This window comes from Bubalus bubalis, chromosome 11, assembly GCF_019923935.1.
Source record: "Bubalus bubalis isolate 160015118507 breed Murrah chromosome 11, NDDB_SH_1, whole genome shotgun sequence".
NCBI lineage: Eukaryota > Metazoa > Chordata > Mammalia > Artiodactyla > Bovidae > Bubalus > Bubalus bubalis.
This window is the reverse complement of record NC_059167.1, coordinates 87,005,274-87,020,220: the sequence shown is the minus strand read 5'-3', so window position 1 is coordinate 87,020,220 and position 14,947 is coordinate 87,005,274. Positions and strand designations below refer to the sequence as shown.

Genomic DNA, 14,947 nt, shown 5'->3' with positions numbered 1-14,947 from the left:
TCCGCATCTATTTCTAATGCGGAAGTATAAGCTACAAGGTTGGCTTGTGGGTTACATGTCAGACATGTAGGAAAGAAAGGAATAGATGCGTACTCCACAGTGCTGAGGGGAATGGAGGAGGGGTCATTTACTGAGATGGGAATACCAGCGGGCTTGGGGTTAGGAACTGTAAATCCAGTTTTTGGGTGTGTTAAATTTTAGATGCAGATTGACATCCAAGTGGAGATAGTAACTGGCAGTTGGAATTACCAGACCACAGTTCAGGGCCAAAGTTGGGGATGGAGACATGCACTTGTAGATGAGCTAGTTAACTTAACAAGGAAGTTATTAGTTTAGATAGAAAAGATAGGCTAAACACAACTTACCAAGGCCACATAAAACAGCAGAATCTAGGGATTTCCCTTGTGGTCCAGTGGTTAAGACACCATACTGCCAATGCAGGGGGCCTGGGTTTGATCCTTAGTCAGGGAACTAGATCCCACATGCTGCAACCAAAGATCTCACATGCCACAGCTAAGACCAGGCAGAGCCAAATAAATATATATATTTTTGAAAAGAGCAAGGTATATCAATAAGTTAGGATACTGAAAAGGAGACAGTGAGTTAGAAACCAGAAGAGGGTGGGATTCAGGAAGTCAAGAGAGGACAGAGGTTCAAGAAAGGAACTCACCTTCATCACATGCTGCTGTGACCCCTGGGCTTGGAGGGGTAGAAATCTGATTGGGATGGGTTCCAAAAAATGGGGGGAAATGAGACTGAATATAAGCAACTCTTTCAAGAAGCTTTGGTATTAAGGAGAAACTGGGCACTAGCTGGAGAAAGAACGATCCAGCCGAGAAGGGGAAAATGCTGCAGAAAGCATGGGGTCACCGTCCTTGAATGGGCGAGGGGATGCAGGCTCCAGGGCCCAGGGGGCCATGGGGAGGAGCACAGGCAGGTGACCTATTGCCTTCCGCACGGCTTGTCAGCGTGTCAGCTGCTTTTCCTGACTCATCCAGGCAGAGGAAGGTGGCCGTAGCAGTGTTCCCACTCTACAGCAAGCAGAGAAAATCCAGGCGCTACAGACTCAGAACTTTACATCAGCCCCAAGAATTAAATCATCTGTTATAGTGCTGGAGTGAAGACATCATGCCTTTGACAAAAAAATGTAGAAGGAAAATGCTTTTTGGCAAAAAGCAACCAGTTGGGAGCATGGCGTGTAATGAAGTGCTGTGTCCCCTCTACCGGAAATTATGTCCTACTTCACTGAGAAAAATGAGGGAAAGAAGTTTTCATATTTTTCCTTCCATTATGGTGTTTCACTTTGTTACTAATCAGACTAAGGTGAATAAAAATTGAAAGCAGTATTTTTTTGCCAAATGGGCAAATATTTTAAAGAATAATTCTTAGTATTCAAAAGTGTTTGGTAAAATAGACATTTTCTTCAAACATGGGTGGGACTGAAAAATTGGTTTAAGATATTTGAGAAGCAATTTGGCTATTGGCTGTAACCAAAAGACTTAGACAGTTTCATACTTCAGTAATTCCTCTTTTGGGAATGCGATCTAGAGAAGTGATTGGAAATTTGGACAAAGATTTAATAACAAGATTTCTCACAAATTTGTTTATAGTAATGGAATCAATATAAGAAAGTTAACTGTCCAAACACGGAAAACTAGTTTACAACATTTTGACATGGTCATATTTAATAGTATGGAGAAATGTAAATGCTGGTAAGTGAAAAGAAGTTACAAAATTATTCCAAGTGAATTATTCAATACTATCTTAGGAATTGTACATTTACTCTTCAATTATGTGTAGACTAAAAATTATCTTATTTATTGAATTATTTAAATGTTTAATAACCATATTCTTCTCCATATTTCTAGTTGTGTTTTCTTCATACCAACAGGGCTGGTTTAATTTCTGCCCATTTTTATTTAAGTTCTTATTCTTTTTTTTTAAACGGATGTTTTTCTTTCCTTTCTTTGAGGATTCTAGATATGCTTGACGTCTATTATTTTCACTTCTTATAGAATAAAATCCTCCTACTGTTGGTTTGATTGGCTGTCTTTTTAGTACAGTGCTCTGCCAAAAGACTTACTTTTGGTTTTAGGTTAAGAGGATTCATCAGCAAAACACCACTCTGCACTTAAGTAAACAGGAAATAAGTATTTATTATACTGATAGCCAGAGATCCTGGAATGTGAAGTTAAGTGGGCCTTAGGAAGCATCACTACGAACAAAGCTAGTGGAGGTGATGGAATTCCAGTTGAGCTATTTCAAATCCTGAAAGATGATTCTGTGAAAGTGCTGCACTCAATATGCCAGCAAATCTGAAAAACTCAGCAGTGGCCACAGGACTGGAAAAGGTCAGTTTTCATTCCAATCCCAAAGAAGGGCAATGCCAAAGAATGTTCAAACTACTGCACAATGGGACTCATTTACCATGATGACAAAGTAATGTTCAAAATCCTTCAAGCCTTCAATCCAGGCTTCAACAGTATGTGAACCAAGAACTTGCAGATGTTCGAGCTGGATTTAGAAAAGGTAGAGGAACCAGAGATAAATTTGTCAACATCCATTGCATCATAGAAAAAGCTAGAGAATTCTAGAAAAACATCTACTTCTGCTTTATTGACTATGCTAAAGCCTTCAACTTTGTAGATTACAACAAACTGTGGAATTCTGAAAGAGATGGGAATAACAAACCATCTTACCTGCCTCCTGCGAAATCTGTATGCAAGTCAAGAAGCAACAGTTAGAACTGGACATGGAACAACAGACTGGTTCCAAATTGGAAAGGGAGTACATCAAGGCTGTATATTGTCACCCTGCTTATTTAACCTACATGCAGAGTACATGATGTGAAATGTACTGGGCTGGAAGAAGCACAAGCTGGAATCAAGATTGCCAAGAGAAATATTAGTAACCTCAGATATGCAGATGACACCACCCTTATGGCAGAAAGTGAGGAGCTTCTTGATGAAGGTGAAAGAGGAGAGTGAAAAAGTTGGCTTAAAACTCAACATTCAAAAAATGAAGATCATGGCATCCAGTCCCATCACTTCATGGCAAATAGATGGGGAAACAATGGAAACAGTGACAGATTTTAAGGGCTCCAAAATTACTGCAGATGGTGACTGCAGCCTTAAAATTAAAAGATGCTTGAAACTTGGAAGAAAAGGAATGAGAAACCTAGACAGAATATTAAAAAGCAGAGACACTACTTTGCCAACAAAGGTCTATATAGTCAAAGCTATGGTTTTTCCAGTGGTCATATATGGGTGTGAGAGTTGGGCCATAACGAAGGCTGAGCACTGAAGAATTGATGCTTTTGAACTGTGGTGTTGGAGAAGACTCTTGAGAGTCCCTTGGAGAGCAGGGAGATCAAGCCAGTCAATCCTAAAAGAAATCAATCCTGAATATTCATTGGAAGGACTGATTCTGAAGCTGAAGCTCCAATACTTTGGCCACCTGATGTGAAGAGCCAACTCACTGGAAAAGACCCTGATGCTGGGAAAGATTGAAGGCAGGAGAAGGGGATGACAGAGACGAGATAGTTGGATGGCATCACCAACTCAATGGACATGAGTTTGAGCAAACTCTGGGAGATGGTGAGGGACAGGGAAGCCTGGCGTGCTGCAGGCCACAGGGTCACAACTGAGCAACTGAATAACAAAAAAGCTCAACTATTTCAGTAAAACTTACTTTTAAAAATCGAGTGAACTCTATGACCCTGAAGTCTCTCCAGTCCTGAGTTTAAGAAAAGCAGATCAAATCTAATAAACTAAAACCAAAAGACTGAACTCCTAGGTTGTTGTCATCACATCATAAAACCTGGACAGTTCCCCCTGAAGGAAAAACAGATGCTCTTTATCCTTTCTTATTCTCTGTGTTAAACAATTTGGACCCAATAGATTTGATCTCTTGTCACATTGGAAGGGAAGCACTTGCCAAGGTCACCAGATAAGTTCCACAGAACTCGTCTTCCCTTGGGACTTAGTCAAACGAGAACTGCTGAGCCTGTGAGCAGAGGAGCATGTGGGCGACAGCAGAGGGATTTGAGGGAGCATTTCAGGTTCAGGGGCTACCTTGACTGTCACTCAAGGAGCCCTTTAAATATCCTGCTGCTGCTGCTGCTAAGTCGCTTCAGTCGTGTCCGACTCTGTGCGACCCCATAGACAGCAGCCAACCAGGCTTCCCGTCCCTGGGATTTTCCAGGCAAGAACACTGGAGTGGGTTGCCATTTCCTTCTCCAATGCATGAAAGTGAAAAGTGAAAGTGAAGTCGCTCAGTTGTGTCCGACTCTTAGCGACCCCATGAACTGCAGCCTACCAGGTTCCTCCATCCATGGGATTTTCCAAGCCAGGGGCCAAACAATTGGAGAAACTTCTTTAAAACAAAGCAATAATTACTTGCCTCATTTTGGAAATGAACCAGGAATATCTAAAATAACCAATAGGAAGTCCTAATGCGCAACAGATGTCTAGGAGTATCAGCCTGAGCTGACATCTTACCAGACAGGAGAAAAAGTGAAAAGCACTTGGAATTTTAATTGCAGGGTGGCCTTATCTAAATGACTGCACAATTTCTTTTTGTGTTTGCAGACCACCAATTTCCCCCAGACCCCTTGGACAGAAACCCCTTCCAGATGACTGTTCCAACTTATGTTTACACAGGACACTGGGTCCGAGTTGCACTCCCCACATGGTTCAATGCAATCTCCAGATTGAATTCTTGCTGAGCCTCCTGGACATGTTACTTCACTTCTCTGAGCTTCACTTTCCACATGAGCAGAGTGATGATGCTAACACCCCTAAGCAGGGCTGAGTTACATATTCAATCAGGCACCATGTGTGAAGTCCTCAGCATTTTTGTTGGTAACCGATGGGACTGTGGGCCATGAAGTCTCATGGAACACTTTTTTTCATGGTGCATTTTGAGATCTCCTACCTGCCCAGTCTCCTTGAGGGAGGGAAGGTGGAAGGTACTGGACTGGATGGAACATAGCCCACATCATTCCCAGGAAAAGGCTTGCCCTACTCTGTACCAGGCTTCCTTCATAAAATTTCTCTGAAACAACCTGGCCACCAGCTTGCACATGACTCAGTGAGCAGCTGTGGGTGTGAGCAAGCTTTTTAGGAAAGGCAGGAAGAGTAGCTGGGAGAGATAAACTGTGGGCTTCAGAACGCAGGCTGCTATACGGACAGCAGCCTTTCCGGGACCTGTGGTCTAAAAGACAGCGAAGAAGATGAGCGCACCAGGAGACACAGCCTGGACAGACTCTGAAGGCTTCAGAGGGTGAGTGGCTCATTTGTCTCACTTTCCATGCCAGGGACAAGGGAAAGGCAGGAGTGCTTATTCTTTTGGGGGTCCACAAAGGGTAGACTACCTGTGGCAGAAGTAAGGAGACCTGAGCATGCTTTTGTCTGGTTGCTAGCAAGCAGTACAATCTTGAGCAAGTCACCTGCCCTCTTCTGGGCTTGTTTTCTCACCTGTAAAATAAGCAATTGGCCAAATCTAATAACCAGACTAATAACCATACCTAACATTTGCGCAGTGTTCACCAGTTTCACTTTTGAAATAGAATCTCATTGGGTCCCCGTGGCAACCCTTGGTTGAAGGATTGACTGTCACATTTACAGGTGAAGAGGGCTTCCCAGGTGGCACTGCTGCTGCCGCCGCCGCTGCTAAGTCGCTTCAGTCGTGTCCAACCCTGTGCGACCCCATAGACGGCAGCCCACCAGGCTCCCCCGTCCCTGGGATTCTCCAGGCAAGAACACTGGAGTGGGTTGCCATTTCCTTCTCCAGTGCATGAAAGTGAAAAGTGAAAGCGAAGTAGCTCAGTCATGTCCGATTCTGTGCGACCCAGGGACTATAGCCCACCAGGCTCCTCCATCCATGGGATTTTCCAGGCAAGAGTACTGGTGATTAAAAAACAACAAACCCCACCTGCCAATGCAGAAGATGTAAGAGACATGGGTTCAATTCCTGGGGTGGGAAGATCCCCAGGAGAAGGAAATGGCAACCCACTCCAATATTCTTGCCTGGAGAACCCCATGAACAGAGGAGCCTGGCGGGCTACAGTCCATGGGTTTGCCAAGGGTTGGACACAGCTGAAGTGACTTAGCACACACGAACACACAGATGAGGAAACTATTACACAATGGGGCCAGTGGACCTAAGAACCTGGTCTCCTGGGGACAGTTCTGGCCTCTCGTCAGCACCAGCTTCCCCTTGAGCTCTGAAACCTGCAGATTCCCGGTTTCTTGTCGAGTACCACTTCCTTTTCCCCACCCTCCCTCACTGTTTACTTCCCACCAGTTGTCTCTTCCCCAGCCCCTTTGCAAGTTTCCTTTCTCATCCTGTAGGCCAGGCACACTAATATTTCTGAGACGAGAGAGGTTAACATTGGATACCCTGCCCCCATGCTCCCTGGGTTAGCAGTTGTGTGCAGCCTGTTTCCTAGAATTTGCTCTGCTTTGTGGAATGTCTTCCTGTGGGGTCCCAAGAGAAGTAGTAGGTGAGGCTGTTCAACCCTCAGGGCCGTGCTTCTCCAGGTGTGAGCCTGGGCCAGTTGTGTGGGTCCCAGACAGTCAGGGTGCTGCTTACACATGCAGATTCCTGGGCCCCCCGAATTTGGTGAGTCAGAATGGGCATTTCACCAGCTGCCCCTTTCCTGACAAGCACTAACCAGGGTCTGAGAACCATGCTCTTAGGAGACTGCCCTGTTGGGCTGCAGAGGGCTATTGATAGACTTCTTAGAAGTGAACCACACTTACATTACTAAAGTAAGTCCTTCCTGATGATAACGATAATTGATTTTTACTTTCTGGCCATGCCATGTGGTATGTGAGATCTTAGTTCCTTGATCAGGGATCGAACTCTCACCCCCTGTAGTGGAAGCTTGGAGCCTTAACCACTGGACCACCAGAGATGTCCCTAATTTTTTAAGTAAACTTTAGGATTTAACTAGGTTATATTTTAGAGTTTTGCATCTCTGTAAGTGAAACTTGTCTTGAATTTTCTCTTTTCGCATGCTGTCTTCAGTGGGATTGGGTAATGCTAGCTTTGTAAAATAAACTAGCTTTGTAAAATAAACTAGAAAATGACAGTAAAATAATCTTACCGTCATTTTCTACAATCTGAGATGGTTTGACATTGAACTTATTTTCTGAAGATTAGAGAAAACTCAACTGTGAAAACAAGCTGGGCCTGACATTATTTTAAATGTTGACATTTAACCCCCTTACTATTTAAATGATTATTGGTCTGTTCAGAGTGTTACTTCTTGAAATCAATTCATTTCTCTATGTTCACCAATCGGTTGCACACAATACTCATATTTCTGTTGCTGTTTTCTGGATTCTATTGCCTTTCTCAATATTAATATTTTATTTTTTAAACTTTCTCTAATCATGCTTTTTTACTTAGTATTTTCATAGAACCAACTTGTTTTTTTCACTATGTGCATGCATGCTTAGTCGCTCAGTCATGTCCGACTGTTCGTGACTCCATGGATTGTAGCTTTCCAGGCTCCTCTGTTCATGGGATTCTCCAGGCAAGAATACTGAGTTGGGTAGCCATTCCCTTCTTTAGAGGATCTTGCTAACCCAGGGAACAAACCTGGTTCACCTGCATTGCAGGCAGATTCTTTACCATCTGAGCCACCAGGGAAGAAGCCCTTTTTTCACTATACTGAGGGATAATTCACTTTTCACTTTCATGCATTGGAGAAGGAAATGGCAACCCACTCCAGTGTTCTTGCCTGGAGAATCCCAGGGATGGGGGAGCCTGGTGGGCTGCCATCTATGGGGTCGCACAGAGTCAGACATGACTGAAGCAACTAAGCAGCAGCAGCAGAGGGATAATTGATGTACTTTTATTAAAATGAACAATTTGATGAGTATTGACATATGCATAATATTATAATGCATATAATCCCTTATGATTATGCAGTGGAAGTGAGAAATAGATTTAAGGGACTAGATCTGATAGATAGAGTGCCTGATGAACTATGGACGGAGGTTCGTGACATTGTACAGGAGACAGGGATCAAGACCATCCCCATGGAAAAGAAATGCAAAAAAGCAAAATGGCTGTCTGGGACGGCCTTACAAATAGCTGTGAGAAGAAGAGAAGCAAAAAGCAAAAGAGGAAAGGAAAGATATAAGCATCTGAATGCAGAGTTCCAAAGAATAGTAAGAAGAGAAAAGAAAGCCTTCTTCAGTGATTAATGCAAAGAAATAGAGGAAAACAACAGAATGGGAAAGACTAGAGATCTCTTCAAGAAAATTAGAGATACCAAGGGAACATTTCATGCAAAGATGGGCTCGATAAACGACAGAAATGGTATAGACCTAACAGAAGCAGAAGATATTATGAAGAGGTGGCAAGAATACACAGAAGAACTGTACAAAAAAGATCTCCATGACCCAGATAATCACGATGGTGTGATCACTCACCTAGAGCCAGACATCCTGGAATGTGAAGTCAAGTGGGCCTTAGAAAGCATCACTACGAACAAAGCTAGTGGAGGTGATGAATTCCAGTTGAGCTCTTTCAAATCCTGAAAGATGATGCTGTGAAAGTGCTGCACTCAATATGCCAGCAAATTTGGAAACCTCAGCAGTGGCCACAGGACTGGAAAAGGTCAGTTTTCATTCCAATCCCAAAGAAATGCAATGCCAAAGAATACTCAAACTACCACACAATTGCACTCATCTCACATGCTAGTAAAATTCTCCATGCCAGGCTTCAGCAATACATGAACCGTGAACTTCCAGATGTTCAAGCTGGTTTTAGAAAAGGCACAGGAACCAGAGATCAAATTGCCAACATCCGCTGGATCATGGAAAAATCAAAAGTTCCAGAAAAACATCTATTTCTGCTTTATTGACTATGCCAAAGCCTTTGACTGTGTAGATCACAATAAACTGTGGAAAATTCTGAAAGAGATGGGAATACCAGACCACCTGACCTGCCTCTTGAGAAACCTATATGCAAATCAGAAAGCAACAGTTAGAACTGGACATGGAACAACAGACTGGTTCCAAATAGGAAAAGGAGTTCGTCAAGGCTGTATATTGTCACCCTGTTTATTTAACTTATATGCAGAGTACATCATGAGAAACGCTGGACTGGAAGAAGCACAAACTGAAATCAAGATTGCCGGTAGAAATATCAATAACCTCAGATATGCAGATGACACCACCCTTATGGCAGAAAGTGAAGAAGAACTAAAAAGCCTCTTGATGAAAGTGAAAGAGGAGAGTGAAAAAGTTGGCTTAAAGCTCAACATTCAGAAAACAAAGATCATGGCATCCGGTCCCATCACTTCATGGGAAATAGATGGGGAAACAGTGGAAACAGTGTCAGACTTTATTTTTTGGGGGGTTCCAAAATCACTGCAGATGGTGACTGCAGCCATGAAATTAAAAGACACTTACTCCTTGGAAGAAAAGTTATGACCAACCTAGGTAGCATATTGAAAAGCAGAGACATTACTTTGCCAACAAAGGTCCGTCTAGTCAAGGCTATGGTTTTTCCTGTGGTCATGTATGGATGTGAGAGTTGGACTGTGAAGAAGGCTGAGTGCAGAAGAATTGATGCTTTTGAACTGTGGTGTTGGAGAAGACTCTTGGGAGTCCCTTGGACTGCAAGGAGATCCAGCCAGTCCATTCTGAAGGAGATCAGCCCTGGGATTTCTTTGGAAGGAATGATGCTAAAGCTGAAACTCCAGTACTTTGGCCACCTCATGCGAAGAGCTGACTCATTGGAAAAGACTCTGATCCTGGGAGGGATTGGGAGCAGGAGGATAAGGGGACGACAGAGGATGAGATGGCTGGATGGCATCACCAACTCGATGGACGTGAGTCTGAGTGAACTCCGGGAGTTGGTGATGGACAGGGAGGCCTGGCGTGCTGCAATTCATGGAGTCGCAGAGTCGGACACGACTCAGCGACTGAACTGAAGTGAACTGAACTGACATATGCATGCATCTGTAAAACCATTGCTGCAACCAAAATCAGTTTACCATCTTGACCTTTTTTTTTTTTCCATTTTCTAGTTTCTTAATTTTAGATTTTATACTTGAGTCTATCCTTCTATTCATGTGTGTGTGTGTTTTATTCTGTTTCTAGTGTCTTAAGTGAAAGTTAGCCCATTTATTTCATTTTTCTAAGGGTTATACTCCATTTATAGTTAAAAATATTGGCTACATTCCCTGTGCTGTACACTATATCCTTGTAGCTTATTTTATACATAGTAGTTTGTACCTCTTAACCCCTTACCTCTGTCTTTCCTCTCCACCTGTCCTCTCCCTATGGGTAAACACTAGTTTGTTCTCTATATCTGTGGATCTGTTTCTTTTCCATTATGTTCATAGTATGTTTTAGTTTTTACATTCCACATATAAGTGATATCATAAAACATTGGTCTTTCTCTGACTCATTTCACTTGAACTCATTTATTTTTAATCTTATTTATATATACAATTAATTCTCATTTTTTGTGGTAGTTGTAGTCTGTAAAGTCACATTTCCTGAATGAGGAAATTCTGTACCTTTACTCCTAGGGGAAATAAATACAGGATTTGATTCCTCCCAGCTGATGAGCACAAAGTTTTCATATAATGGTCAATACATAGTTTTGTTTTATGTGTGTTTCTGGTTAAAGATTCCTTTAAAAGCAGAAATTGTTGATTCGTTAACATAGACCTTATGGTCCACAGCACTAGAACTCGTGTCTGAACAAAGCATATCTAACAGTGTAACTTCTGCATAAGGCAGACCACAGCCTTTTGTGCTGAGGTCTTTGTATTACTCCTGGGGCCACTTTAAAGAGCGAAATCACCAATGAAGAGTGCAAAACTGTGAAACACACAGCACTGAATAGATTGTGGGAAAGCCGTTTGTTTGTAGTCTGAGCGCTGAGACAAGCAGGCGGACTGCCGCTTGTGTTGACCTCAACAGGAAACACGCACATCAAGCGACTCAAATGCATTCCCACTTCACCCATGTCCACGGTGACCTCGGAAATGCTGCAAGTATCGATTTGGGGTTACAAATAAATTTCCCCAAGTAGGCTTATTTCCATATACGGAATCTGCAGATAACGAAGATTGATTTAAAGTTATATTAAACCCATGGGATATAGACAAAAGCCATTCTCACAAAGGAAGTTTAGAGAATAAGATGACATAAATTCTCACTCATTGACTCAAGTTTGGATTGCTGGGTTCTGATGCCACAGAAAGTGTTAATTTCTGTTCTCATCACAGTATAGTTAGCCCATCTGTGAGGGTTTAAGATGGCTGGTGCCCTTGTGACATTGCTGATACATCCTGGACCTGGAGAGTCAAGCTCTTGGTCTCAGCCCTCGCATGGTTTATACTTGAAATGTTCAGGCAGAGGGTGGAGGTTCTTGGGTTTGATGGGAAAAGCACTGGCCTTGGAGTTGACCTGCTAAATAAATTCTGCTAAATAACTGAAGTGTTCTGAGCCTGTTTCCTTCCTGTAAAATGTCTTAGGGAGGAAGGAAGCTCAGAGCAGTCGAGTATTTTACATTCGGTAACAAGGACCCAAGCAAAGAGTGAGAGGGAAGGATTCGGAACACAGCACAGAGCCAGGTAAATGTGAGGTGGGATGTCGCTGTCACCATGTTAATAACACCCACGGAGCAAGCCATTCTCTGAACTTAAGCCCATAGTCTGCAGCCCAGTTCACCGGGGCCCTGTCATCCCAGAACCTAAAGAGACTTAAGCCTGGGTCAGCCAATCTAGGCCAATGCCCTAGATGGAAGGAAGAGACTTAAAGACATCAAGAAGCAGCTGTGGGGAAGCACTGCTCCCACCCTGAAGCTAGTTCAACCACATGGGGAGCCCGAGACCCCAGCTGGAGGAAGACAGAGGTCCTGGGGCCACCGTGAGGCCTCTGAGCCCTTGGACACCCCAAACCCATACACCTGTCTTCTTTGTCTCCCAGCACCATGAATGCCGAGGAGGACGCCAAGTGGCTTCAGTGGGTGACGCACCAGTTTAAGACCATTGCGGGAGAAGATGGGGAAATCAACCTGCAAGACTTCAAAAAAGCCCTGAAAGTGAAAGAGGCAAGTGTCTGCTCCAGATGTGGGGACCCTGTGCTCATATTTTGTAGAGGAGGAGCAATCTGGTTTGCAGGACACAGTACCTCACAAGGAAGGAAAAGTTGCTACTCAGATTCCTCTGGGCTTGAGGCTCTACTCCTTAGCAGGGCCAGAGGATATTTCTGTCTCTGTTACTGGGGTCCTTCCATCCATGGTGGTAGCCATGGCCTCCTGGGATCTTCCAAACAACACATGAAGTTGGAAATCAGTAGCTTGTCAAATCTTAAGAAATATTATTGACCTTACATTTATTAGCAGCCTCATGGGCAGAGGTGATGCCAAGACTTAAGTTTCCTGCCAATAAAACAAATTTTCCCACGGTTTGTATCCATTAAAGTCCTGTTTGCACTGCCACACCATCCCCAGTCCTCTCTCTCGGTGTCATGGATCCTCTGCCCAACCCCATAACAGCCTGCATGCCTGACAAAAAGTGGAGACATTAGCAGAGAGGAGGGTGGCGTGAGCCTGCAAATGCCAGCCTCTCCACAGGTGTCCTCTGGGCTGGCCTGTATCCTTGATGGGAGTGAGACAAGGAGCATTTGAATGCCGCTGTTTGGATGAGAGGGCCCCTCACTTGCTGGTACCAGGGGCACTGCTTAGGACTCTAAACACTGTCTCCTTTCATAGTCAATGTGGGGAAGGGAAAAAAGGTCTTCTGCCTAATAGGGGCTGTAAGATATCTTACGATGAAGGCCATTCAGGATGGTAGAATGATATCGGGGGAGTGATAAAGGCATTACTAAGGGGACCCAGGTGAAAAAGAGTGAAGCCAAGGCAGGGTAGACTGCCCACAGTGGACCTCATGCTTGTGAACTTAGATCAGACACGAAAGCCCTCAGGCTCCTCTCCCTGCCTCGAGCGGACCTCGGCCTGGCATATCTGTGACACTGACCCAGCCTGTCTTCTTAATTTCTGTGTTTTCAGTGCCTAACACAAGGCCTGCCTGGCAAGCAGGGGCATCTGTAGATACGATTCTTGAATGAATGGATGGTTGAATGATGAATGGAGTGAGTGCACCAGCAACTGAGAACAAGTGCTGTTAAGAACAACTCTACATTAAGAACATTAAATTGTAGACTATAGGCAGCCCAAACAACAAGGCAAAGACACAGGTATTCAAGTGGCACCTTCTTTGTAAATCCTTCCTGGCTTCACTGTCCCTCGGGGTCACCTTAAGGGGAAAAAGACAGGACCTGGGAGGAGCCTGCAGGGGGACACTCAATCTGATCTTTTCCCCATGTTGAGTAAGGGACCACCAGAGGTCTGGACTGCAAGGCTGATGAAAGCGGTGGGTTATGGAGACAGAGAGCCTATGCAAACTACCAGGCCCGAGAGCCAGAAGGGAGCCCAGGACCCAGATACAAGCCTATCGTCACTGAACAGGGATCTGAACAATTCTCCTACCAGAGCCCAAAGTTGTTCTCAGCTGACAGGATGGGCCATGGACACTGTCCCCTAGTGTGGCTTCACTGGGCAGATCACAGGCTATTTTCAGTCACTTGAGTCCTCCCTGAATCCTACCACCCTACGGCATGTGTACATGCACACACACACACACACACACACACACACACAGAGTGAATGAATTCCAAGCCCAGGCTCCATGGCCAATTTGTACCCATCTCCTGTCCTCCTCCGGCCACAGTCTTTCTTTGCTGAGAGATTCTTTGTCCTGTTTGACTCGGATGGAAGTGGTACCATCACACTTCAGGAGCTGCAGAAGGCACTGACCCTGCTCATCCACGGCAGCCCCATGGACAAACTCAGATTCCTCTTCCAGGTGTATGACGTCGACGGTAAGCATCCTTTGTGGGATGGGAGGAGGACTCAGAGGGAGGGACAAAGGGAACGGCCCATCTCAGTGACTACCCAGCACTGGGCCAATGTCTCGAGGTGAGGCTGACAGCTTCCTCTCTCTCTCTCTCTGTGGGTTCCCTGCCCGGTCTCTGGTCCTCATCTCCCCTTTGTTGGGGAAGAGGGTGGGACACCGGCAGGCAGACAAATGCCCTTGATTCAACTCACGAGAAGCCAGAACTTTCCTTTGTTATTTTCCATGTTTGAAAAAAGAAATTGGTTTGTTGCTTTTTAATAATAGTAATACCCCACTATGAACATTTTAGGCAATATAGAATGGTTTAAAAAAGAAAGCAAAAATCACCCATTGCACTTTTCTATACTGCCTTATAACTGATCGCATATACACATTCATCACACATTTTTTAAAAACAAAATGGGATTATAATACTATATACACTGCCTTTTTTCACTCAACAATATAAACAATTGTTCATATAAGACTGTATTGCTTTATAATATCATTTTTATTATAGTAAAATAGTCATAATATTAAATTTACAACTTTAATCATTTTTAAGTGTACAGTTCAGAAGCATTAAGTAAATTCACATTGTTCTGCAACTATTGCCACCATCTATCTGTCTGTAGAACTTACTTGTTCATTTTTCCAGACCGACACTGTACCAACTAAACAATAACTCCTTACTCCCCCCTTCTCCAAGAATTTGACTATTCTAGCTACCTTATCGGAGAAGGCAATGGCACCCCACTCCAGTACTCTTGCCTGGAAAATCCCATGGATGGAGGAGCCTGGTAGGCTGCAGTCCATGGGGTTGCTAAGAGTCGGACACGACTGAGCGACTTCACTTTCACTTTTCACTTTCAGGCACTGGAGAAGGAAATGGCAACCCACTCCAGTGTTCTTGCCTGGAGAATCCCAGGGACAGAGGAGCCTGGTGGGCTGCCGTCTATGGGGTCGCACAGAGTCGGACACGACTGAAGTGACTTGGCAGCAGCAGCAGCC

At 44.1% G+C, this 14,947-nt stretch overlaps 1 protein-coding gene across 8 annotated transcripts in view; it reads left to right on the top strand.

Annotated features, from left to right (window-relative positions):
• Positions 1 to 14,947, top strand: part of NOX5 (NADPH oxidase 5) — a 59,576-nt gene that overhangs the window by 11,808 nt on the left and 32,821 nt on the right. For 2 of the 8 annotated variants that reach the window (XM_025296254.3, XM_025296256.3), the window contains 2 exons: positions 11,967 to 12,090; positions 13,772 to 13,922. In XM_025296254.3, coding sequence (XP_025152039.3) covers positions 11,967 to 12,090; positions 13,772 to 13,922 — 275 coding nt within the window. Of the gene's footprint in view, positions 1 to 4,233; positions 5,284 to 11,512; positions 11,612 to 11,966; positions 12,091 to 12,116; positions 13,239 to 13,771; positions 13,923 to 14,947 lie in introns of those variants that run through there. The other 6 variants (XM_044925380.2, XM_025296250.3, XM_025296251.3 and 3 more) reach the window with 6 other exon arrangements.